Source organism: Sarcophilus harrisii, chromosome 2, assembly GCF_902635505.1.
Source record: "Sarcophilus harrisii chromosome 2, mSarHar1.11, whole genome shotgun sequence".
In the NCBI taxonomy this organism is placed as follows: domain Eukaryota; kingdom Metazoa; phylum Chordata; class Mammalia; order Dasyuromorphia; family Dasyuridae; genus Sarcophilus; species Sarcophilus harrisii.
The window spans coordinates 117,638,920-117,664,457 of NC_045427.1; the positions used below are offsets into that span (position 1 = coordinate 117,638,920).

A 25,538-nucleotide genomic window follows, 5' to 3' on the forward strand; every position below is an offset into this window, starting at 1 on the left:
TGACTCCTCACAATAGCCTAGGATTTTAAATACTCAGGTTATAGATGGGGCAATGGATGATCAAAATGGTTAAATGATTTACCCCAAATTATTCAATATAATTATTATTATTTGATCCCTCATCTTTGTATTCTAAATTCACAGTGCTTTCCATCAAGCCATAGACATTTTGTGGTGTTTTCTCACATATTTCCATAGCTTTAAGTTTTAAGCTCAGTGGGCAGGATTTTTGTTTGTTACTCTTTATGTGTGATCTGCATTATATAATAATCTAGGACAGAAGACTGGAATCCTCAATGGTTTCTTTCCTAATACATTTTAGAAAAGTGCCCACTCTTTCTGTAGGCAGCTTGTAAGGAGTAACAGTGGTTTCAATCAATAAGAGGTAAAAAGTGAAACTGGAAGAGGAGAAAAGAGCATGAAGCAGATTGGTGATAAGTGCATTAATATCTCTCGTATCCAGGGATTTCTATACCATATTCTCTAACAGCAAAATTAGATTAAAAACTCTATTCCTGATTGGCACCTAACTCCTTGCAGCTTTCTGCCTTGGACTCAAACCTGTACAAAGATTAAGAACCCTGTAGAGCAGTATCCATGTTATAAGGCAGAGGAATGGGATTGCACAAATGAAAGGGCCTTTACTGATATTTTGCTGAAAATTACATGTCATGTAAACATATATGTATACTTTAAAGCCAGGATATGTGGAAAATGAGGAAATGAATAAGTACTTGAAGAATAATTGGTGGGGAAAGCTTTTATTCTAAAAGGTGGAAATAAAAAAGAAGCTCATAGTAGGCAAAGGGAAAGGATGGCCTGTGTGAGCAGATGGGAGATGGCATGTTGATTTCTGGGAAGAGCTAGTGATCTAGTTTGATTGAAATGTGAAGTATATGTTGAGGATGGTATGGAATGGGAGAAGGGGAATAATTTGAAACAACATAGGATGTGGTTGGCTCTGAATGCCAAAATGAAACAGGGAGCTGACTGTTGGTTATTTTTTGAATTTGTAAGCCTGGTACCTAGCACAGTCCTTTACATGTAGTAGATACTTAGTTGTTAAATTGATTTGAATTATACATGAACCAAAAGATTTCTTAACAGTATTGAGAATTCAGCTTAAGTTAAGCATCGATCTATTGTGCAATTAACAAGGAGTTACATGATATGAGAAATAGTAGGCAGCTCAGGAGTAGAAGTGGAGAAATTACAGTTATCCAGAATTGATACCTGGCAAAATAGACTTAGCATGAAGTCAAACATAAAAATTCTGAGCTTTTCCATATGACAGTCCTTGAAGCACTTGAAGATAGCTACCATGATCCTCTTTAAGTTTTACAACCGAACTTCAGTCTTATTACTTTTCCAAATCAACATATTTGCTCTGAATTCTTTTTCTTTTTATGCTGGCTCTTCTTCTCCTTCACTTTTCCTTTTAGACTCATTTAACAATTAACTCAATTTAACAACACTGTTCGCTTGGCCATTGCCATCCATATATGAAAATGAAACAAGCTGGACACAGTTTGTCTAAGCTGTTTGGTAGGGACAGTGAGGCTGATCTTTTAATAATACACATCTGAAGGAATAACCCTGGATTTGGCTAGATATATCCCTAAGGGATAAATGAGTTAGAGCATTTCCAGGTGATGATACTAAAGCCCTATGTTTCTGTTATTGTAGCTACTGGCCAAATCCTTTAAAAGTGGATTTGGGCTTTAGAGGTTTCACCCAAATTTCATTTGATTTATTCCATTCATTTATTTTCTCTTCTCAATACCATTTCTAATGGACTAAGGCCCTATTTTTGCTTCCTGTTCCAATCTTCCATGATATATTTCTATTGCACAAATATATTATTCTAATTATTCCCCCTTTTTCATCCAGTGCTCCCCTTTTGTCCCCCTTTTCACTCCAATCCAGCATGTGAGCTAGCTATACTCATAGATTTTGAGCTAAAAATGACCTTAAAGATTTAATACAATTCCTTCATTTTATATATGAGAAAACGGAGGCATCGAGTAGTTAAGTGACTTCCTCAAGGCCACACAGATAATAATGATAGAGTTAGGACATGAACTGTGATTCTGATTTCTAGTTTCACTTTTTATTTGCTATACTATGCTGTTAACATGTCAGGGATATCGAAATCTACTAATGGCTCGAGGCCTCCTTAGAATACCCAAAACTAACATGCACCTATGTCCCTTTACCGCTACCAATATAAACTGTGCATCCACTAAATGAGCATCTAGAAAGAAATATTGCCATGTTACTTTTCCTGATTAGGGCTTCTTTGATCTTATATCTAATATCCCCAACATAAAATCCTAGGATGACTGCATTCTGGAGGGTCACATGCTGGAAACATAACATCTTTAACATAACACTCTTATGTAGACTGTTTATCTCAAAGGAGTGGAACAATTTTATCATAAAAACCACCACAAACATCAGGAGATAATAGTCAGATTGATGGAGCCAAAAGGCTAATTTCAAAGAGTTTCTGAACATAGAGTCTTTCATTTGATACATCTCAGTGGCAAGCAGTATAAGCATCACCAGTATAGTCAATTGCTTTGTACATGTTTTCTCTTTCTCAGAAAGTCTTGGTGAATGATGAAGTTCCACATGGATTCACATGCACATTTAATTCCCCAAGAAATACATAACTGGTTGGAGCAAGATCCAGGTAGTTTTTTTTTTCTCTCCTTGGCTGATGATTAGGAGAGTCAGTGGGACCTTTGGCAGTGAGGGGAGAACCTGTTGCATGCTAGAATCAGGAGTACAGTTGGAAGGTCTATGAGGAAAGGTTGGTTTCCTGAAAGCTCACAGTAGCAAGAGACTGAGCTTTATGAACGACATTTTTCATTGTAGAGATGACTATCAAGTCCCTGAAAGGGAAATGCAGTAGACAGCTTTGAGAATGAATTCAGCAAGCACATCTGATGTGCCTATTTACATGTGACTCCTGACAAGAGTCACCTCTCCAGAAAAGGAAAAACTAAGCTGTTTATTAATAACTGGATTTTCCCATATTTCTCTCTTCTTCTTGAGGACTTCATTTCATATAAGTCTTTTTTTTTTAATGGCATAATTTTAGTCATAGAATGCCAGAGCTATAAGGGACCATTGAACATGGAATGTCCACTGGAAAGAAACATGGAGATCAACTAGTCCCACATTTCTTTGCCTTTCATATTGATGAACATAGTCAAAGCAAGGCAAGTCAAGGAAAAAACTGGGTTGATGATTATAGTGGGGTTGGAGCTCAGAATGCCAACAACCCTCAAAGATTCTAAGATGCTTACTATAGTTTAAGTCATCTTTGTTCTTAGGTATTTAGTTCCATGTTTCTAGTTCTTCCAAGTTATTGATCCCCAACCTCAATGAGAGGTCATCTGTACACTGTATTGTGCCATGTTGTACATTGACTTCTATACATGTTACACTCCTTCAGAAGTTGTCAAAGGATCCTTGAGCTCCTGGTTTTGATTCCTGGCATTTACTACTCTTTGTACTCTGGCATACTGGATTATCTCTGTGTGACTGTTAAGTCTTGTTTTGACCCTATCTTTATTAGGTTGGTAATGATCTTTACCTGTGGGCCCTGAAATATTCCCTTCTAATTAAAAGGGGGGAGAGGGAATGGGACCCACAGTGCTCAGAGACATGTAATTTATCAAATATTTTTGGTCACGTGGGACCTTTCAATCCTGAAGTCATGAAATGTTAGAACTAGAAGGAAATTAGAAGATAAAATGTGGAATGTCAGATGTGGAATGTACCTTAGAATATAGACTATTCTGGACATGGAACAGAAAGTCAGTGTTGGAAAGGATCAGACAAGGCATTTAATCCCAACTCTCCTTTGTTGTAGAGGAATGGAAGCTGAAGTTTAGAAAAGTGAAAAGATTTGCTTGAGGCAACACAATTTATCAGATATTTGTGAATTGGATGAGCCATTGGATCACAAAATCATGAGAACTGTTAACTTAGAAAATATAATGTGAGACCTGGATTGGCTGTTATGGACCAATGAATTCAACTTCCTTTCATTTTACAAAGAAGGAAACTGAGCCCCAGAGAAAAGAGGCCTAAATGACTTGCCTGAGCTTACTTAGTCATTTTGTGGTAAAGTCTGGTTTCTTGACTCCCAGATCCTGAAAGATGTTCAATTGTATTTATGGATCCATTCTGCATTCTGAGGGCAGTAACCCAGAAAAGGCAGCATGGAAGAATCTGATGATACCTCAAGGCCAGCTGAATTTGTTGAATTGATGGGATATTAGAGTCTTCTTGTAGACATTCACCCTCTCCAACATTAAAATCATTATTTATAATGTCTAAAATGTTTCTTTTCCACATTACCTCTTTGAATAAAGAGGAGCATCAAATCAGCTCTCATCTGGAGGGAGGACAATTTCACAGGATAATTAAGGCTGAACATATAGGAGAGGTTCATTATCTCTCCTGTCTATTGGTGTTTTCTTCAGTGCTTATTCATTAGTGCCTATATAGAATCTCACATCTGCAAGGGATGTTAGAAAATGGGTCATCCAATCTTATTGAATGGGGCAGAGAACTAAAACTCACAGAAATGCCATGTAACTGGCATAATGGATGAATGAGAACCAGGTTCCCAAATCCATTCATCTTTTACTTTCTCACACCATTACTTTCCATAGGCCCCATCCTGGGGAATGTCTGATGCCCTCCAGATCATGAATATTATGCCTGTCTGAAATGAAATAAAAAAAAAAGATGGTGACATGGGTGTACTTTGGTGAATGTGCTCATGAAGGCCTGAGGTGAAAGTGGAAGGCAGCAATTTTTGGTTAGCTGCTCCATTAAGTACGAATTTAGGAGAGAGTGTTGGAGTAGCAGCTGAAGCTTTCAGACATGGTTTTGGAATTACTTCGTGAGGAACCATTGGAAGTGAGGTCTAGGGATAGGCGTTTGGTCTTAGATCCATCTTCCAGCTCATCCTCAGTGACCCCAACAACTGAAGAGACAGTGGTCTCAATTCTGTTGACCTTATACATGCTGCCTTGGGTTTGAAGATAGCGGGTGGACTTCATTTCAAGACCCTCATATTCTGTAGCATTGATGAATGGACAGCACCGGAAGGCATGTTTAAAGCCAATGCGAAATCTGTCAAGGCAATAAACCCAATTTAATTAAAGAAATATTCATGAAGCATCCATTCTAACAAAGATTTCAAATTCGCTCCATACAAAAACAAAAAAAATTGTCTTATCCCTCAAAGAGTTTGCATTCTACTGGGGGCTATATCAAAAGCAAATACAATAATACTGAGTAATTTTAAGAGAGGGATAATGCTAATAATTGGATGGTGTGAGTTAGAAAAGGCCTCCTGAGTCATTCTTTGGAGGAAGATAAGGGTTCTATCAATAGAACAGGAGGAAGAAATTTATTGCAGATGGGGGAACCACTCATCCCAAGGTATTAATATAGGATTTGTAGCAACATGTCTGGAGAACAATGCTAGGTCAGTTTAACTAGAACAGATAGTACAAGAAGGGAAATAATGTGAAATAAAAAAAATGAATGGAAGCCAGATTGTGGAAATTTTTGAATGCCTGGTTAAAAAATTTATATTTTATCTTAGAGGCAATAAGAATTGGTTGAAAAATACTGAGTGGAGTGGGTACCATGGTCAGATAATAAGCAGATAGAATGGCTGACCCAAAGCTGTCATTTTGATTTTATGATCTCATGAGCTTTGTTTAGATGACCTCTAAAATGTATTGCTACATGATTCCAAGATTACCTTCCCCTGAGTTTTAATAATATGTATGTATATCTACTAATTATTTTGCACTTCATCACGTACCCCTACTGCCCATGTTTATTGTTATCTTGGAGGCAACATCATCTAGAAGAAAGTGCATTCTAATTTAAAAGTCAAAGAATCTGGATTTGAAGTCTGATTCTAGCATTCATCAAATGAGTCACTTGGGGAAGTTCTGATACATGTACCTCAGATTATACTCAGAGGATTTCAAGTTGGAAAGTAGATTGGAGATCATCCAAACTAGCCCTTTTTCAGGTAGGAACACTGAAGCCCAGGGTGTCACCCAGGTAGTAGGTAGTACAGTTGGAATTTAAATCCTCATCCCCTGATTCCAAATCCATTTACTACTAAATGATGACATATCTCATACTAAGTTTATTGTGAGTAGGAAATGGACCATTCTTTATGCTTGTATCTTCGGCATAGTGTCTGGCATACTGGAGGCACTTAGTAAATATTTACCAATTGACTTTTCTGTCAGCTATTTTGAGTTAGGCAGCATATCTCATTATTTCCTATTTGCTTCACAATGTCTACACAAAATAGATACTCAATATTTGTTGGTTTACCAGCTGATTTTCAGCATAAAAACAATAGGTTTGAAAATCAAGTTGATTAGAGATATTATTGTTCAGTCATTTTTCAGTTGTTCCTGGCTCTTAGTGACCCCATTTGCAGATTTCTTGGGGGTTTGCCATTTCTTTCTCCAACTCATTTTACAGAGAAGAAACTTGAGATAAAAGGAAGGAAGTAACTTGCCAGAATCACACAACTAGTAAGTGGCTAAGACCACATCTGAACTCAAGAAATATCTTCCTGACCCTAGGACCAGTGCTCTATCTACTGTACCATCTGGTTTAAATCTGATTTCAGATAGTATATTATAAATTATACTAATTATAAATCAGTAACCTGGGCAAGCCACTTAACTCTGTTTGCCTCAATTCCTCACATGTAAAATCAATTTGGAGAAGGAAACAGGAAACCATTCTAATATCTCTGCCAAGAAACCATCAAAGGGGTCATTGGAAATCAGACCTAAATGAAAAACTGACTTAACAACAATGATGCACAAATAAAATCATGGTATCTTCTCCTTAAGAGGTTTCAGTAGCACCCTGTTGCCTCAAGGATAAGATATAAACTCTTTTGTTTGGCATTTAAAGTCCTTTACAACTTGGCTCTTCTAGGTTGATCCTTCTAAGTTGATTTCATATCATTCCTCTGTATGCACTAGAAATGCTAATCAAATGAACATAGTTGCTATTTTCCATCATGATATACCATTTCTTCTCTCTGCCTTTACTTGGGCTGTCCCCTATTCCTGGAATGGTTCCCTTCTTAACTTCACCTCTTAAAATTTCTGGCTCCCCAAAGGTTAAATTCAGTCTTTCAGGAGATCTTTTCTGTTTTCCCTAGTGCTTCCCACTAGGAATAACTAATGCTTATTTCGGATATTTTTGAAATTTTCTTATCTCTGCAAATTTTCCTGTTGTCACCATATTGTAAATTCCAGAGGATAGAGACTGTTTTATTTTTGTCTTTGTTCTTGACATGTAGCTGACATTTAATAAAAGTTTCCTGAATGAAATTGAAATATTTGAAGAGAACCTAGTAAGTCTCCCTAAGTTTTCTCTTCACCATCATGTCCCTCTATGTCTTCTCTTCTCCAGGTTAAACAGCCCAGGACTCTGACTCCCAGTCCAGTGTTCCTCTGTACTGTTTTAGACCTTCAAGATGACATTTTATATCTTTGTTCTCACTAATGCAAGGAAGTCCAGTGGCACATGGAAGAAGCACCAATAAAGGCAGAAAAACAATGAAAAGAAGAGCAAAAAGAAAGGAAATCTGAAAAAGTGAGAAAGCAGAAACAAGCAGGAGAGAGGGAGAAAGGAAAGGGAGGAAAGGCAAGTATGGTAGAGATGAAACAGCACAAAAGACTGAAGATTCTGCTGATTCTGAATCTGCTGATTTTTTATCCTTCTTTTACTCCCCCTTACATAGGATCCAAGTGGAGTAGCACAGGAGGATGGAGAGGAATAACATAGAATTCAGAGCTCTTTACCTGTCATTGAGGCAGCAGTAGATGATGGGGTTGTACATTGTGGAGCTCATGGCTAGCCACATGATGGCCAGGTAGACTTGTTGAATAAACTTCTCCATATAAATATCTGGATTGATGTAGGGCAGGAGAAAGAAGATGTGGAAGGGTAGCCAGCAGATGGCGAATGTGCAGACCACCACAATCATCATCTTGACCACCTGCCAGGAATACAACCACACACAAAGTTATTGTGGGAAATCTCCCTCTCCCTACTGTTGTCTCTTTTCTTATCTATCTTCCACTGATCCCATGTGGGCTCCTACATGGTCAAATGATGAGAGGTGACTTTGTAAACTTTTGCCATGTTTCTCACATGGACATATTCTTTCCTTAACCTAATCATAGCTTCACATCTCATCCCTTCTCTCTTCTTCCTCAATCCCATGGCACCTCATTTCCACAATGATTTTCCTAAAGAGCAGGTCTATTACTGAATAATCTTCATTGGCTCTCTATTACCTCCACAATCAATAGAAAGTCCTTTGTTAGGTACTTAAAGTTCTGTTAAGTTGCCAAGGCTTTTTCCTACCTTTCTACACAATACATCTCAAAATTTAGAACCAACCTATACTAGATGGACTGTTGTTCCTTCCATATAACTTGCCATTTTGTATCTTTGTAATATCAGTTTTCTACATCTAAACTTCTATCCTTTCCAGTTTCTGATCTTTAGAACACCTGTCTTCTTCTAAGACCCAGATCAAACTCCACCTTTCTCAGACTACCCAACTATTAAGGTCATCTCCTCTAAATTTATTTTCCATCTATTCAACATTTAATTTGTATATATTTATTTCAATATGTTGCCTTCTTCATTATAATGTAAGCATCTGAGGGCAAGGATTACTTTTTGTTCTTTGGATTCTTGGTGCTTGACAAAATGGCTGGTACATAAGAAAGCATTTGGTTAATGCTCGTTGATTGATTGATTGATTTTTAGCTTCCTGGGCTAGCCCCAGAGGGCCTTTGTTTGAGAGCATAAGAACTTACCTTACGCTTGGCAGATACTTGCTCATGATAGCGGTCAGAGGAATCCCCAGGAATCTCACTTGCCCAAAGGGTGATCCCCACCATGGTGTATGCATAACCAATCACCAACAAAGGGAGGAAGTAGATCAACACAGTCACACAGATGTGGTACCTGCAGTGAAGCAGATGGTAATTTTCATGAAACGGTAGCTTGGGAAATTTGAGAGGGAAGGATGAAGTCCACAGGCTGAGAACTGGAGACGTTTTCCCTGAAAATTTATTATTTCTTAATAGCCTTGGGTTTTCAAGGCAAGACCTATGCAGGTTGACAGTATCCATGGCACAGTTCAAGTCATTTAGGTAGCTGGTACCAGGTGAGAGGTAAGATGCTGGTTTGGTTCAACTCAACAAGTCAATAGTTTTTTTTTTCCTTCAGTGGAAAATTGGACACAGTTTAATCAGGCTACTAAGCTTCTCATTAATTCCTAATTCTAGTAACTAACTAACTTAGCCTACTAACTCCTCATTAAAGGCAATTTCCAATACTATACTTTGACTATTTTGACTAGACCTTAGTGCTAACCCACACCAGGACAAAACCTAAAGTCCTATAATGTCTAACCATAGTAGAGAAATAATCCTGTTTAAATTTTTTTTTTAAAGGACACAGGGGGAAAAATGATACAGGAATAAGTATAAGCTGTTAACTTCACTTTTGCCACAACTCTACTTTTATTTTTTATTTTTTTATTTTATTTTTTATTATAACTTTTTATATACAAAACATATGCATGGGTAATTTTTCAACACTGACTCTTGCAAAACCTTCTGTTCCAACTTTTCTCCCCCTTCCCTCCACCCTCTCCCCTACATGGCAGGTATTCCCATACATGTTAAATATGTTAAAGTATATATTAAATACAATATATGTATACATATTTATAGTTATCTTGTTGCACAGGAAAGATCAGATTTAGAAAGAAGGTAAAAATAACCTGAGAAGAAAAAAACAAAAATGCAAGCAAACAGTAACAGAAAGAAACTCTACTTTTATTAACTAAAATGTAAATAAAGTGGTTTTCCTTTGTCTCCTAGAAAAACTTCTTCTCATCTTCACTGTTTCAGATTATGATGAAGCCTTTAGACTCAGTCTCTCTGTACTGCCTCTTACTAAGTCAACCCTGGTATGGGCCTTGCTGGGTTTTCTTTTAATGTTAAATTAAATTTGTTTATGTCAAGACTTCTTCACACTGGTGCTCTGGTTTTTCTCTTTAAAGAAAAATGTTTAGATGATCCCTGGAAAAGCTGCAATTGTATTTTGTATACTTCTATGCCTATCCTAACACCAATATTTAAAAAACATTTTTCCTTTTTCAGTTCAGAGGGGAAAAATCATTTTATGTATTTGTGCTCTGAGTTATATAAAATTTATGTTCCAGTCTATGATAATTTTTTTAATTCAAGAAAAAATGTTATTTTAGTAACTATATTTCATTCTCAATTAACTGTACTTCCCATTTCCCCTATACAAGCATGCATGTGCATGCTTGTGCATGCACATACACACATTTTCCTTCTAAAAGACTCACTAATTTGACAAGTCTTACAATTGCTAAACATTTTAAGGCTCACTCTAATTATGTAAAAACATATTATTATTATTATCATCATCAATAATATTTGACATTTATATAACATTTTGTAAAATTTACAGAGCACTTGCATACATGATCTCATTTGATCTTTTAGTAATCTTTTGAGGTAGGTCTATATTATCCCCACTTTGCAGATAAGAAAAGTGAGCCCAGAGAACTTAAATGATTTTCCCAGAACCACACAGCTAATAAATGCACTATATGAATTAGAATTTGAAAGTAGATCTTTGTGAGTTGAAGTCCAAAATGCTTGTCACTATGTGAGGATTCTGCAAAGTAGATTGTCCAAACTGGATCCAAATTTTACTGAAATGCAAATAGAATTCTACAAATCATTTCAGTTTCATATGAAATCTTTCCTCTCCCAGGTTTTATCCCCTGCAGCTCTAACCAGAACTAATCACTTTTCTTCCTAATGGCAAAGAGCACTCACTGACTATATCATCCATATTATTCCTTGATAATGATGCATCCACCACTTCCTTAGAGGCTTTCCTATTATATTTCCTGATTGGAATATATAACTTCATAGGCCTAGTCTTGCCAGGTTCCAGGAAGTTGAGTTTAGATGAGAGTTTATACAAAAAAGACCTTGGGGTTTAAAGGATCACAAGTCAAACATGAATCAACAGTATCATATAGCAGCCAAAAAAAGATAATAGGATCTTGTTGAGGAGAAAGGAAGTAGCACTAAGAAAAGTGCAGAGCCTTACTCATTTTTAATGCTGTTGTTCACTTGTATCTGAATCTTTGTGAGCCCATCTGGGGTTTTCTTGGCAACAATACTGGAATATTTTGACATTTTTTTCTCCAGCTCATTTTATAAGTGAGGAAACTGAGGCAAGGAGGATAAAATGACTTGCCTGGGGTCATACAATTAGTAAATGTCTGAGACTAGATTTGAATTTAATTCTTCCTGACTTTGTCTAGTGTTCTATCCATTGCATTATCTAATAACCTCCCTCAACCATTTTAGACACTTAATAAATGTTTTTTCAATTGATTAGAGAGTAATTACTATGTGCTGAATGATAATTCTTCTGTGTTCTGCCTGAATCGGACACATTTGGAATATTATGTTCCAAAGGCCAAAAATTTTTGAAGGGCTTTAACAAGTTTGAATATCTCAAAGACAGTGACTAGAACTGTTATTCCTGGAAGTTCTTTAACTGAAGGATGGATGTACATCTTAGCCTGTGTATAAAGCATTGGTTTAAGCATTGGAGAAGATTCAAACCTGAGCTTCCTGCTAACCTACTCTATTCCTATAATTTTTCTTGGTGATGTTGTTATGAACAATTGTTAAAGCATGCTTCCATTTTCACATCCAGTTAGAGGTAATCCTGGCATCTCCAACGTTATGCCAAATATATCTGAGCTCTCTCAGGTACTCATTATCAAGAGAAGTGATAATTAATAATTTTGGAACCTCAGACAAGTGGTGCTGAAAAGGCTCCTGAAGTTAATCTCATAAATTGTGATGTGAAAATAATATAAGAAATCATGAAAACAAAGTCAGTTTAGCCAGAGAGATAATTGGCTATCGTAGTAGCTCTCAGATGGGAGCCACTAACAATGGTAATCTGGTAGCTTCCTGGTTGAGTATACTATTCTCCATAATCAGGTGCAAAGTTCAATTGTTGCCTCTAACTGTGGTGCAGTTGTTAAATTGTCCCTACTCTCTAAAATTATGTCTCTGGCTTCAAGTCAGGTCTATTATATCCATCCTCAGAGGACTGGTTTAGCTACATATGGAGAAACACATGAAGTTTGGCAAATAAGGGATGATTTATTTTCACACCAGTAGCTAATACATTTGTCTAAAAAAGTATGTATAGAGTCAATGAACTAACAAATATTTATCAAGTACTTATTCTGTGCCAAGTACCAGCTTTGAGCGCTTAAGATGCAAAAAAGGTGAAAAAAACACAGTTCTTGCCCTTAAGGACCTAGAAATCTACTGGAATTAATGGTCATAGATTTAGAGAAAAAAATGACATGAACCCATCTAATACAAACTCCTCAATTTTCACTTAGCTGGTAAAGTAAAGACCTCCAACACTCATTGTGTCATCCTAGACAAGTTACTTAATTTTTCTCAGCTTCAGTTTCTTCATCTGTAAAAAGGACGTAATAACAGCAATCGCCTCACAGAACTGTAGTGAGAATCAAATGACATAAAATATATAAAACACATTGGAAACCTCAAAGAACTATAAAAGCACCGTAAAAATAATTGATTTTATTATTGGTGAGGAAACTAAGACCTTAGGTCACATTGGCACTGTTTCAAAGGAAGGATATGACCCCATATGTTCTGACCCCAGAGTCTATGTTCTCTTTATTATATCATACTAGCTAAAGTCATGGAAGAGTGGGAATGCCACATTGATGGAGGAAATCATACACCAAAGAAATCATAGCTCTTTGGGGGGCTGATATGGGACTAAAATGATCAGCATAGTAATAATAGAAATAATAATAAAGTTATATATTAAAGTAGAAGTCACATGTGAATTTGAGGTTCTTTCTTGTCCCTCTTCATTCTAAGTCATCAAAAGAATACCATATTATGCTTTCTTAAATACGATAGAAACAAATTTACTGTAGGAAGAGAAGTGGTGTTGATGTCAATCAATTAACAAGCATTGCCTAAATGCCTACTCTGTACAAGATACTGTGCTAGATTCTGGACCCATAAATAAAAGCTCCTCCTCTCAATGAGCTTTCACTTAAATAGGAGTTTACATTCTAATTATATAGCAAAGACTAGTTAAGTGTAATATCCCCAAGGGCTCTCAATAGCAGAATTTTTCTTATATTATTCTTGCTTTATTAAAGCAGTTTGAAGTCTCTTCTCTCCCTAGTAATATTATGTTAGCCTGGTTCAAATACAAGATGGACTTATGTATTAATAGTTAGATAATTCTCCAGTGGAGAGTTCCAATGATATGTTTTGCTTTGTGTTGTTTAATGTTTTTATCAGTGACTAAAGGCATCCATAATATGATTATCAAATTTCCAGATGACATAAGGCTGGTAGAGATAGTTAATACACTGAGAGACAGCATCAGGATTCAAAAAGACCTTGACAATCTAGAGCATTTAGACATTAAGCTTCTTGAGCGCAGGGTTCCCACCATTTTTCATGTTGTATCCCTATGACTTTAATGCAAGTGTTTAGTAAATTCTTGTTCACAGAATTGTAGAATTTCAGAGTTGGAAAGAACCTCCTGGTCCATTAATCAATTCATACATAACCATCATGGGATCATCCACTTTTTGCTTTATTACTTCCTCAAGTAGCTCATTTTAGATTTGGAGGAAGCAGCTGCCTTATGAAGCCAGGATATAAAAGTCATTCAACCTGTATATATTGAGAATTGGAACCCTCATCCCAAAGTTGGCTGGAGAGTCAACATGTTGGATGACAGAATCAGAATTGTCTAATTCTCAGAAAGATTTTCCTTATGTGAAATCTAAATTTCTCTTTTTGCCTTTTTCATCCACTGATCCTAGCTCTGCCCTTGGGAAGCAACTAAAACAAATCTAATATTTTATCTTGGTGCCAGACTACCAAAATCATCATGTGTGTTCTTCTTTCCCTTCTTCCCAAGGGAAGTCTTTGGCCTGAATAATTTAAGTTTCTTTACCTGATCTTCATATGAATCACTGGACCCTGCCATTCTGATTGCTCTTTTGGGAATGTCCATAATTTTATTATTCTGTTCTTCCTAAAATTCTGCATTGAGAAATCTCTGGATGTGATCTGACCAAGATAGAGAATAGTGAGATTATTATCACTATTAGTCCTGGACTCTCTAATTCTCTTAATACAGTTTAAGATTACCTTATCAATTTTGTTTGCCATATCATGCTGTTGACTCACACTAAAGTCATAGTCCATAAACAAATTGTTGTCTAGCCCTCTGGTGAAGCTGCTCAGTTGAAGCTAGATTTGAAATGTTACATTTATCTCTATGAAAGTTCATCTTTCTATAATCTAGCCTGTCAGGATTTTTTTTGACTCTTGGTTGTCCTCCAATGTTCAGTTATTTTTCCAGACCTGTGGCCTCTATATACTTGATAAATGTGCCCGTTGGGGCAGGTAGATGGTACAGTGGATAGAGCATCAGTCCCGAAGTCAGAAGGACCTGAGTTCAAATCTGGCCTCAGACACAACTTTGCCTAGCTGTGTGACCCTGGGCAAGTCACAACCCCAATTGCCTCAGCAAAAGAAAAGAGAAAACATGCCCATGTCTTCAATCCTTGATACAAATGTTGAACAGCATAGAGTCAAGCCGCGGTCGTTGGGGTATTTTACTGGAGAACTCTTCAAATGGTAGAGTGGAAAAATCTCTACTTTTGGAATCACAGGACTCTACTTTACTACTATCTGCCTTGGTTTCTTTGGTTATAGATGATCTCTCTAAACCTGAGTTTCTTTATCTTAAAGTAAAAAAGCTGGACCTGATGACCTCTCAGGTTCCTTCCAGTTTTAAATATATGATCCCATAATCCTAACTTTGGCACTGACCTATTATTGCTAAATTTTTGTTTCCAATCATTCAAAAAGCTCCAGATTGACTTTGCTGAAATATCATCTGCACATTCTTTTGTATTTTTCACAAGAAAAACAGAGTTTACCAAAAGCTTTGCTAAAATCTGGGCAAACCATATCTATAATGTCCTCCTGATCCACTTAATTAAACTGATTTGAAAACTGAAAGCATCAATTTACCCTTGTACTCAGCTTCTTTGTGTACAAATGTGAAATTTCACAGGCAGCTTTGCTTGCTATTGTCAAGACAAAATAGGAAAAAGTCCTGAGAAGTATGACTAAAATGATTAAGGGGTGACACAGCTAGCTGTCTTATGGAGCTAAGCTACAAAAATCATTCAGCTTGGAAACATGAAGGCTGGAAATCTTTGTCTCAAGGGAGTCCAGAGAACCATTATATTAGATGATAAGAGTCAGAATTTTGAAACATCTCAAAAAACTGGAACAACTAGTCAAAACCAATACAATGAAATGTTCCAGGGAGGAAGGTAAGGAATGACACTTGGGCTAAACAAAAAACAACAGCACCACTACATGGGTGAAGGTTTGTGGTAGAGCTTGGGGAAAATATGTTTTAAAAAGCAGCCAAACAAATTTTATGTGAAAAAACTCAGGAAATTCCAGAGTAAGCTGGACTATATCAACACTGAATTTTTCCCCACTATAAGAGTCTTTGATTCTGTCTTTTGCAAAGATGATTTTAGTAGCTATGTGAAAGGTGGACTGGAAAGCAGAGACACTGGAGGCAATGAAGGAGAACAGTTAGGGGACTCTTAGAATAGAGGGGTAGAGAAGGAATGAATGGCAATACTAGAATTCAGAAGGAAGGTGTATCTTCCATTCCTTTCAATGCTCTCACACTCTCAGTAAGCAGCTGATGTGGCTTGGCACCGGAACAGAATAGGTGTACTGAATACTGAATCTGTGGCTCTAAATCCTCTCCTCTCCTATTCCTTTAATGCCCTAATGCTCACTAATCCAGGGATTTGCTTTTTATTACTCCTCTGTCACCTCAATGTTTAAGAATCAGAAATTCCACTTTCTGAAATGCCCTCAGCATTAAGGCCAAACTGGAAGGCTTATCAATGGAAGAACTTTCTGAGAACTGCTAATCTGTAAAATCAAATGGGTATCAAAAAACCTGGGACAGGGGCTCATCAAACTCTTTCCCCTGACTAGAAAAAAGAATAGAATTATTGATAGAACCCCCCCCCCCAACAACATGAAGGTGCATTCCTAGTAGATCATTCTTATTACCCTACTTCAAATATTTCTTTCTAAATTTTACATTTGGACTTTTCTGAATCTGACCTCTGGTACCAGTCAGTCAGTCAAGAATCACTTATTAAGGCTATACACTATATTGGTGCTGTGCATGAAAGAACAAAAACAAAATATTTTCTGCCTTCAAGGAGTTTACATTCTATAGCAGGAGACAGCCTATAAATATGTACAAAGGAATTTTGAGGGAGTTGGATGGCAGGAGGGGAGGCACTTACACCTGAGATGATTGGAAAAGGCCTCTTGTAAAATGTAAGCTTTGAAAGAAACTAGAGATTCTAAGAGGCAGAGGTAAGGAATACAATTACAAAAAAACTATTTATCATGTTGTAAAATGGCCCTGATACATGGTTATAAACAATGGTAGTTGATTATAGTTCTTAGGAATGTTTTAAAAGACAAGTAATGTTTCTATAGGCAAAGATTGGGATTTGGGTTAGGATGAGAGAATGTCAGGCCTAGGAAATAGCAAATGCATTTTAGGCTACTTTTAAAAGGTATGGAGAACTCCTGGGTCATGTGAACCAAAAGATATGATTTGGCAGTTTAAAGATCATTGACAATGATCAATGACAGTGATTGTTTTGGGACAATGATAAGATTGAAATCAGATTACAAGTGATTAAAAAACAAGTGAGATGACAGAAAGTGAAGTTACCTATTATAGATAACCTTCTAAAGGAATTTTAGCTACAAAGGGAAAAAGAAATATAGTATGATAGTTAATAGGGATGGAAGACTTAAAAGAGATTTTTTTTTGAGAATTGAGAGATATGAGCATGTTTGTAGGGTGTAGGGATGGAGACAGTAGACAGAGAGAAACTACAGATGAGGGATAGAATGAGGAAGCCAGAGCAGACAGACTGTTGGAAGAGATGGGATAGAATGGGATCACTTTTGCAGGTAGAGGGGTTGACCTTAGTAAGGAGTAAGACTACCTTTTTGTATGAGACAGGAATAAGCAAGATAATGGCAGGAAGTATCTGAGTGATATGAAATAAGAAAAAGTAGAGAAGAGAGAGCTCATGGTGAATTAACCATTTCCCCCATAAATTATGAGGCAAAATTCTCACCTGTGAAAATGGGGAGAGAATAGTCACGAGAAGTTTGAGGAGGTATGAAAAGGCGTGGAAGGGTAGAGGATAGTGAATTGACAAATAAGGGATAGTAGGATTGCCAAATAGCAAACAGGTTGTGAAATATACATTTATTGTTGATCTAGTTAGAACAGTGACATGATTTTCTCCACTCTTTGCATGATGAAATGAAGGTGACAGATAGTAGAAATAATCCAAGATTCAGGTTTGGTTGGATGCAATCAGAAATATGATCAGGGGCAATAGGGATGTAAGAGAAGGTGGTGTAGAGTTGAATTATTTTACCACAGGATCAAGATGAGGAAAGGAGTAGAGAGAGAGGCTAGTGAAGAGAACTAAGAATATTGAACTAAATTGTTGAAGGATTAGAGGTCACAATATGGATGAAGACTACTTGGTAAGGGAAGGCAGAGGGAAATATGGAAAACTAAGAGACTGTCAAATAAGGGGATTTCTGAATTTTTGGACATAGAAATGGTGAATTTGTAAGTGGTGGCAAGATCAAGGTATGGCCATTGTGGGTGGTTGAGGGAGAGTTGAGAAGTACATCATGGGAAGTTGGAAGTAAGTTGAGGAATTGAGTAGTTAGGATGTTTGAGAGACAGTCAATATGTGTGCTGGAATGTTCTATTATGATGATAGGAATAGGAGAAAAGAGAAAATTGTTCACTAGAATATTAAACTAATTGAAGGAAGGAAGAATGATTTGGAGGCCTCTAAAAAAGCTACTAGGATTTTTATTTGTTGGTAAAAATGGATTAACTGAACCTCTAAGAAAGAGATTATTGAGTAATGAAGATAGGGAAAAAACCTGGAAATGGCAATAGGGAGCAAGAAGTATTCCAGCATTCCCACCTTGACTAATGAGGTGAGGTGAATGAATGAAAATGTAGCCAGTATAGGAAAGGATAACCAGGGGGGCTGTGTCATTAGGAAGGAGCCTTCAGAAGTCTATCAGGGAAAGAGACAAAGGATAAAGGAAAATACTTTAGAAAACTTGAATCTATGGTTATCTTTTAAACACATATTCAAGGGCCAACTCTGTCATCCCATTTCTATTAGCTTTGGGGAAAAAAATCTTCTAAATACTATTCAGGCAAGCATCTTTGCCATAAGTATCAGCATCAGAAAGAGCAAAGCTCACCTTTTTTATATACAGGTCAGTTCAATTAACACTTTAACCTATAACATTTATTTAAATTATTAGAGACCAAAAGAAATTGGATATAATATATTAAGAAAGTGAGGGCACAAACTCAATTATATTAGCACCTAAAAGTGACAAGAGACTAAAAATAAGATCAGGCAATATATTTGGCAAAATTATACTGTAGTTTTATGATGATATATAAAAGACATTGGAAGGGAATCAGAAAGAATTATAGAATCTCAGAATAGGAAGGGATCCACAGATATTATCTAGTTCACTATAAATAAATCCACCTCTACAACATCCTGGATAAGTGTTTATGTATCCTTTGACCAAAGACCTCCAGTGGTAAGGAACTCATTACCTGATAAAGCAGTGTTTCCCCCCTCCCTTCCAGATTAGGGCAATTTCATTTGTTAGGAATTTTTTATTTATATTAAGTCACTGAAACTATAATTTGGAAACTATATTCTAATGGGTCTTTCAACTCACTCTCTCCAGAGTCTTCTGTTCAACTCATCTGTAGCCTAAGGGTTCCAGTATAATTTTTTTTTACTTCTTTTTATCTCCAATTGAATTGAGAGAGAAACATAAGGTTATTTATTTTCTCTTTTTAACAGGAATTTTTAACTTGGGAGTTCATGTATTTTTAAAAAAAATGTTAATAACTATATTTTAATATAGTTGGTTTCCTTTGAAATCCTATGTATTTTGTTTTATGTATTTAAATTATCTTTCCTAGAATGGCTCCATAGGCTTTACTTGTCTATAAAAAGAGACCATTATCCAAAAAAAAAAAAAGATTAAGAATCCATGCTTTGAAACTAGGCATTGACCAATACTTAACATCTTATATACAGATGAGATGAAATGGCTTCATAATTTAGACATAAAGAGTGATACTATAAGCAAATGATGATAACAAGAGATAATCTATCTCTGAGATCTGTGGAGAAGGAAGGAATTTATGACCAAAGAAGAACTAGAGAACATTATGAAATGCAAAATGGATGATTTTGATTATATTAAATTAAAATGTTTTTGTACAAACAAAACTAATGCACCAAGATTAGAAGAAAAGCAGAAAACTGGCAGAAAAATTTTATATCCAAGGATTCTGATAAAGGCCTCATATCTAAAACATAGAGAATTGATTCAAGTTTATAAGAATACAAGCTATTCTCCAATTGATAAATGATCAAAGAAATTTCTTCAGACAAAGAAATTAAAATCATTTCTAGTCTTATGAAAAATGCTCTAATCACCAATGATTAGAGAAATGCAAATTAAGACGACTTTGAGGTACCACCACATACCTCTCAGATTGTCTAAGATGACAGGAAAAGATAATGATAAATGTTGGAGGTTTGTGGAAAAACTGGGACACTAAATACATTGTTGATGAAGTTGTGAACTGCTCCAGTCATTCTGGATAGAAATTTGGAACTCTGCCCAAAGAACTATTAAATTGTGCATACCCTTTGGCCTAGTAGAGTTTCTACTGGGTCTGTATCCCAAAGAGATTATAAAAAGAGAAAAATATCCACATAGACAAAAATATTTCTAGCAGCCCTTTTTGTTGTGTCTAGGAACTGGAAACTGAGTGGATGCTCATCAGTTGGGGAATGGCAACATAGACTATGATATATGAATGTTATGGAATATTATTCTGTAAGAAACAATCAGTGGAATGATTTCAGAGAAGCCTGGAGAGACTTACATAAACTGATGCTAAGTAAGTGAATAGAAGCAAGAGATCATTGTACACAGCAACAGCAAGATTATATGATGTTCAACCCTGATGGATATGGCTCTTTTCAATACTGAGGTGATTCAGGCCAATTCTAATAAACTAAGTCCAGAGAGAGCCATCTGCATCCAGAAAGAAGCTTGTGGGAACTGAATGTGGATCACAACATAGTTTTTTCACCATTTTTGTTGTTTGCTTGCTTTTTTTTCTTTCTAATTTTTTTTATGTAGCATGATAAATGTGGAAATATGTGTAAAAGAATTGCACATGTTTAACATATGTTGAATTAGGGAAGGTGATGGGGAAAAGGGAAATAAAAAAATTTGGAACAAAGTTTGGCTACAGTGAATGTTGAAAACTATCTATGCATATATTTTGAAAATAAAAATCTAGGATTAAAAAAAAGAACTTTAGTTTTGTAAAATCTTCCTAAACACATATCATTCAATCTCTGCTAGAAGACTGAAGGAACTCCATTTATTCTGAAAGAGCCTATTTTACTTTTGGGTCATTCTGATTATTAGGAAGATTTTCATTTAAAGTTTTCTCCTTTATGGCCAAGCAAAATAATTCCAATCTCTCTTTCATTTAATAACCTTCCAAACTCTTGAGATCATGTCCTTCTTTAGTCTTATCAGCTTTAGGTTAAATATCCCTAATTTATTCTATTGATATTCATATAACTCAAATTTGAATTTTCTATCCTTCTGGGTCCTATTCCTCCAAACATGTGCTATCTTGTCATTACTAAGTTCTCGTTATATTACATTATCATTACTAAGATATGGCAGAATACAACCAGAAATGCGGTATAACTTTAGACTTAGGGGTAGACTCTATCTGTCTGTGGTAGATACAAATTTCATAGTCTCTCTAAATTGCTTCTGGAATAGTTTCTTGTTGTATTAATCTCTTCCCCATCCCTCAATACAGTATGAGAATAGCTTTATCCAAAGACAGTGTTTCCTCTTTAATCTCTGTATACTTTATTTCTGTCCAAAGGCATCCTTCTAGGATGATTCTTACAGAACTCTTGACTTATTTCCAAAACAGGAAATAGCTCATTTCCTTTTCAAGTAGTTCAGAAGGCCATACTCTGAGAAATGGACCAGGATAAAAACCCCTGCTACTTATACCCATCTAAATGCACTGGAGCAGATATGCCTTTTTGACTTATTGCTCTTGGGCTTTTCCAGGTCTATAATTTATAAGAAATCGTTGAAGATGCCCATATGAATATATCAAAATTTAAAAAGTGATTTAGGTCTGTGAAATCTCAACCCTAAAATAATCATTCTAAGGGAGGTATGCTGCAGTGATTTCTTTCTTTCTTTCTTTTTTAAGGAATGGATACATAATAATATTGATATTCCAAACATTAGTATTGACTTTATTATTATGCACTTTACATCCATCATATAAAATAATCACCATATCATCATAGGATGTAGAATTATTAGCATTTCTATTCTACAAATGCATAAACTGAGATTCATAGAGATTAAGTGATTTACCTTGAGTCATATAACTTGTAACTGGTATAGTCAGAACTTGAATGCAGTATACTGCCTAAATGATGATGATTACAAATTAACCAATAAACAGTTAAGTAACTATTGTGTTAGGCACTAAAATTACAAATACAAAGAAGGAAACAATCCCTATACAGTTTTTCAAGGAGATAACAAATACATAAAAAATAAGAAAAATATGTGAAATATATTTGGAAATATATATGGGGAAAAAAAACTACAAGGTAGTTAAGGAAGGAGGGTACTAATTAGATCAGGAATAACTCAAGAATATAATATTTTATCTTACCTTTGTTCTTTTTCTTTCCACAACTATTGATGTTCAAATGAGGTATAATAAAAAGAATACTGGATAGGCCTGCAATAAGAAGCCCAGGTCCACATTCCTTTTCTGACACTAGATATATTGCTCGGCAAGTCTTTTAAATTCTCTCAGCATCAGTTTTCTCATTTTTAACATAGAGATAATAACATCCACTACTTTTTCTTTTGGGACTGTTGTGAGAAAAATAATTTGTACTCACTGTGCTATAGGAATAAAAGTTATTATTAGTGCAAAGAATTATAAATACAACAGACCTTAGAGACTGGTCCAATGTATCATTCATTGGAGGAATCACATCTACTGAATCCTTAATAGATGGTTGTATAGCTTTTACTTGAATAAGTCCAGCGACACGAAGTTTATTATATCAAGATTCAACAAAATTCAATTCAGCAAACAATTACTATCTGTCATGTCTAGAGCATTCACAAAGTATACCATTACCTTTTTGAATGGCTTCAACTGGTAGTCACTATTTCCTACATGAAGATGAAATTGGCTTCCGTTTAATTTCCACAACCTGGTCATAGTCCTGACCTTCAGAGATGTAAAGATATCTGTTCCCACATCTCGCAAATTAGCTTTCAAATTTTCAAATGCTATGATATCCTTTCCAAGGTATATAAAATGAAGTTTAAGGAATATGGTAAAGTAATCTGAGTTTAAGACATGGCTCTGATATTAATTTAATTAGGTGTGTTTGTACAAGTCATTTTATGTGCTTGGGCTTTACTTTTCATATCTATAAAAGAATCACATCTGAATTTTATCCCATATTCTCATCTCATAATTTCATGTAAGACACTATATATTATTATTAAATGAGGCTCTTATATTTCATGTCTTTGTATTGGACCAGATGATCATTCTGAGCTCTGCTTCTATTGTGCAGGGGCACATTACTCAACCTAAGTGATTATAAGAATATCTGCTCATCATATCATTGAAAAAACAGCCCATATCTTGACAGTATGTGATCCTGAGCTGCTGCTGACTCTTCTGATGAAAGGCAAAACTTTTTCAGGAGAGTATAAATAATCTTAAGTTGATTAAAGTATCAAATTCATGAGAAAAGCCTGGAAAAGTAGCATGGTTAGATGGTAGAGGTCAAGTAAAAAGGCTTTAATTTTACTGGATAGTCAATAGGAGAACATTAAAAGGTCTGAAAGAAAAAGAATGGCATAATCAAAGGCATAATTTGGCCAAAATAAAGTATGGATTAGAGGAGATAAAGAATAGAGGTAGAAAGATTTGTCAGATGTATAACCTACATTTTAATGCTTATTGTCTCAAGGAATAGGAAGGAGAGGACAAGAAGGGGAATAGAATTTGGAACTCAATTTAAAATAAACCAACAAATGTTAAAAATGTTTTAAACATGTAATTGGGGGAAAATAAAATATAATATTTAGGTGTATATATGTGTATATATAATCATACACACATATGAAAGATTTGTTAGGGGCTATTGTGATAGTTTAGGTATGATGGCCGTCTCAATGCAGTTCTGATGGGAATAGAGTGAATTAATTGGTAATGATTTAATCAGTGATACTTGGTAGTTGACTGAATGTAAAAAATAAGGGAATAGGGAGACTCAAAACTAATTTCAACCAATTTGTAAAAATGGGAGATGTGGTAAACAGCAGTGCCATTGTCAGGCACTAAGTAGAAAGGACATTAAGTTAATTTTGGGACTCGGTGAATTTGATGTGCCAATAAAATAACAAATTGCAGATTCACTGCTTCCTAGGGTTGCTATGAGAAAAACACTTGATAAACTTTAAAGTCCTTATAGATAAATGCTATAACTGCTTTTGTGTTTTGTATAATTCAAGATTTGGAACTCGGGTTTAGAAGAGAAGTTTGGGCTGGAATTATAAGTTTGGCTATTATCATTTGCACAGAGGGAATACTATGGTTATAGCCATGAGAAGAAAAGAGGGAAGAAAAATGGGTCAAAAATAAATTTTTTTGAGAGGAATATCCATCTTAAGGAAAAAAGGAAAAAAGAAAACAAACATTTATTAACTGTCTACTATGTGTCAGGCAGTGTGCTAAGCACTTTACAAATATGTTCGGTTCTGCTCTAAAGCTTGTTTTTAAAATGTGCATTTGTCCCAATGCAATTGATATATTAGGGATACTGAAATGTAATTCAAATTTCAAGTTTGATTATAAGTGATTTTGTATACAAGAAAGAACAAAAATGCTCCATAAAAATGTACCAGTTCACCATAGTTCACAAACTGCAATACTTCTAACACCCAGATTTCAAGTCATCAAGAGGCCATCATCACTGCATTGCAGAATATGCGGGAGTAAAGTATAAGAAGTCTGGAAAGGTAGGAGTGGGTCGGGTTAAACATCTCCTTTTCCTTCAAGTGATCTATATATGACACAGGCTATATGTCTACTAATAGCCTACCAAATTGAAGCAATCTCTGTTCATTTAAACTACTTATTTTTAACTTTCAGCTTGAAAGGTTCTTCCAGCTGGTAACACTAACTCTGATACTAAACAAAAGCAAAAACCTCAACAGCACAAAATGAGTTAAGAAATTTTGGCTTGATAATCTCTAGGGTCCTTCCTAATACTGAATTATATGGTTCTGCACTCTTATGTATGTTGGGTTTGTGAGTAGGACCAGTGCTGGTCCTGAGAACTCTGGAAAACAAACAATCCAACTTATACTTAGACCACTGGTTACCCCACCCATGCCCATAGGAACTATGCCAAATAATAACCCAATTTTCTCCCAAAATATCCAGAAAGGCACATTGCCAATTGCTTCTAGCTACAAAGGAGAGACTAGGTAAGCAAGCATCCACTAAACTTGCATAGTTTCATTCCCAAAGACCTGAAAACATTTCTCAGTTATGAGTCAAATCCTGTTATAGTCTCCAATGGAGTGTTTCCATTGTTTCCTTTTACCAGAATTTATATCAGAGTTTGTTCAGAATTAGTGTGCCCACCATTGATTGGTATGGACAACTCTTTGAAAATCAAAGAAAAGTATGTTCTAGGGCTGTTGTGAAGAACATGCTTTGTGATCCTTAAGGTGGTATAAAAGTAGGAAATGTTATTTTCATTATTTTTTTCATCCCTCTATTAAGGTCTACACTGAAGTGTGGAGGGAGAGGACTGTGAGGGCTCTTTACAGCAGGAACCTGAAGGAAAATTATTAGGAAATCATTGGGAGTTTATGGAGTCAGAAGGCCTAGGTAGCCACTTGCCAGCTGTGTGACCTTGGGTAATTAAAAAAAAATACAACAAAGATTTGTCAATTGCC

At 35.7% G+C, this 25,538-nt stretch overlaps 1 protein-coding gene across 1 annotated transcript in view; it reads right to left on the reverse strand.

The window, feature by feature from the left end:
• Positions 1-772: 772 nt before the first annotated feature.
• The window catches only part of TACR1 (tachykinin receptor 1), a 149,786-nt gene continuing 125,020 nt past the window's right edge, over positions 773-25,538 (reverse strand). The window contains exons 3-5 of the mRNA XM_003757967.2: positions 8,916-9,066; positions 7,887-8,083; positions 773-5,157 (exon numbers count right to left, since the gene is read on the reverse strand). Of these exons, the coding sequence (XP_003758015.1) occupies positions 4,866-5,157; positions 7,887-8,083; positions 8,916-9,066 (640 nt within the window). The 3' untranslated portion in view covers positions 773-4,865. The remainder of the gene's footprint in view (positions 5,158-7,886; positions 8,084-8,915; positions 9,067-25,538) is intronic.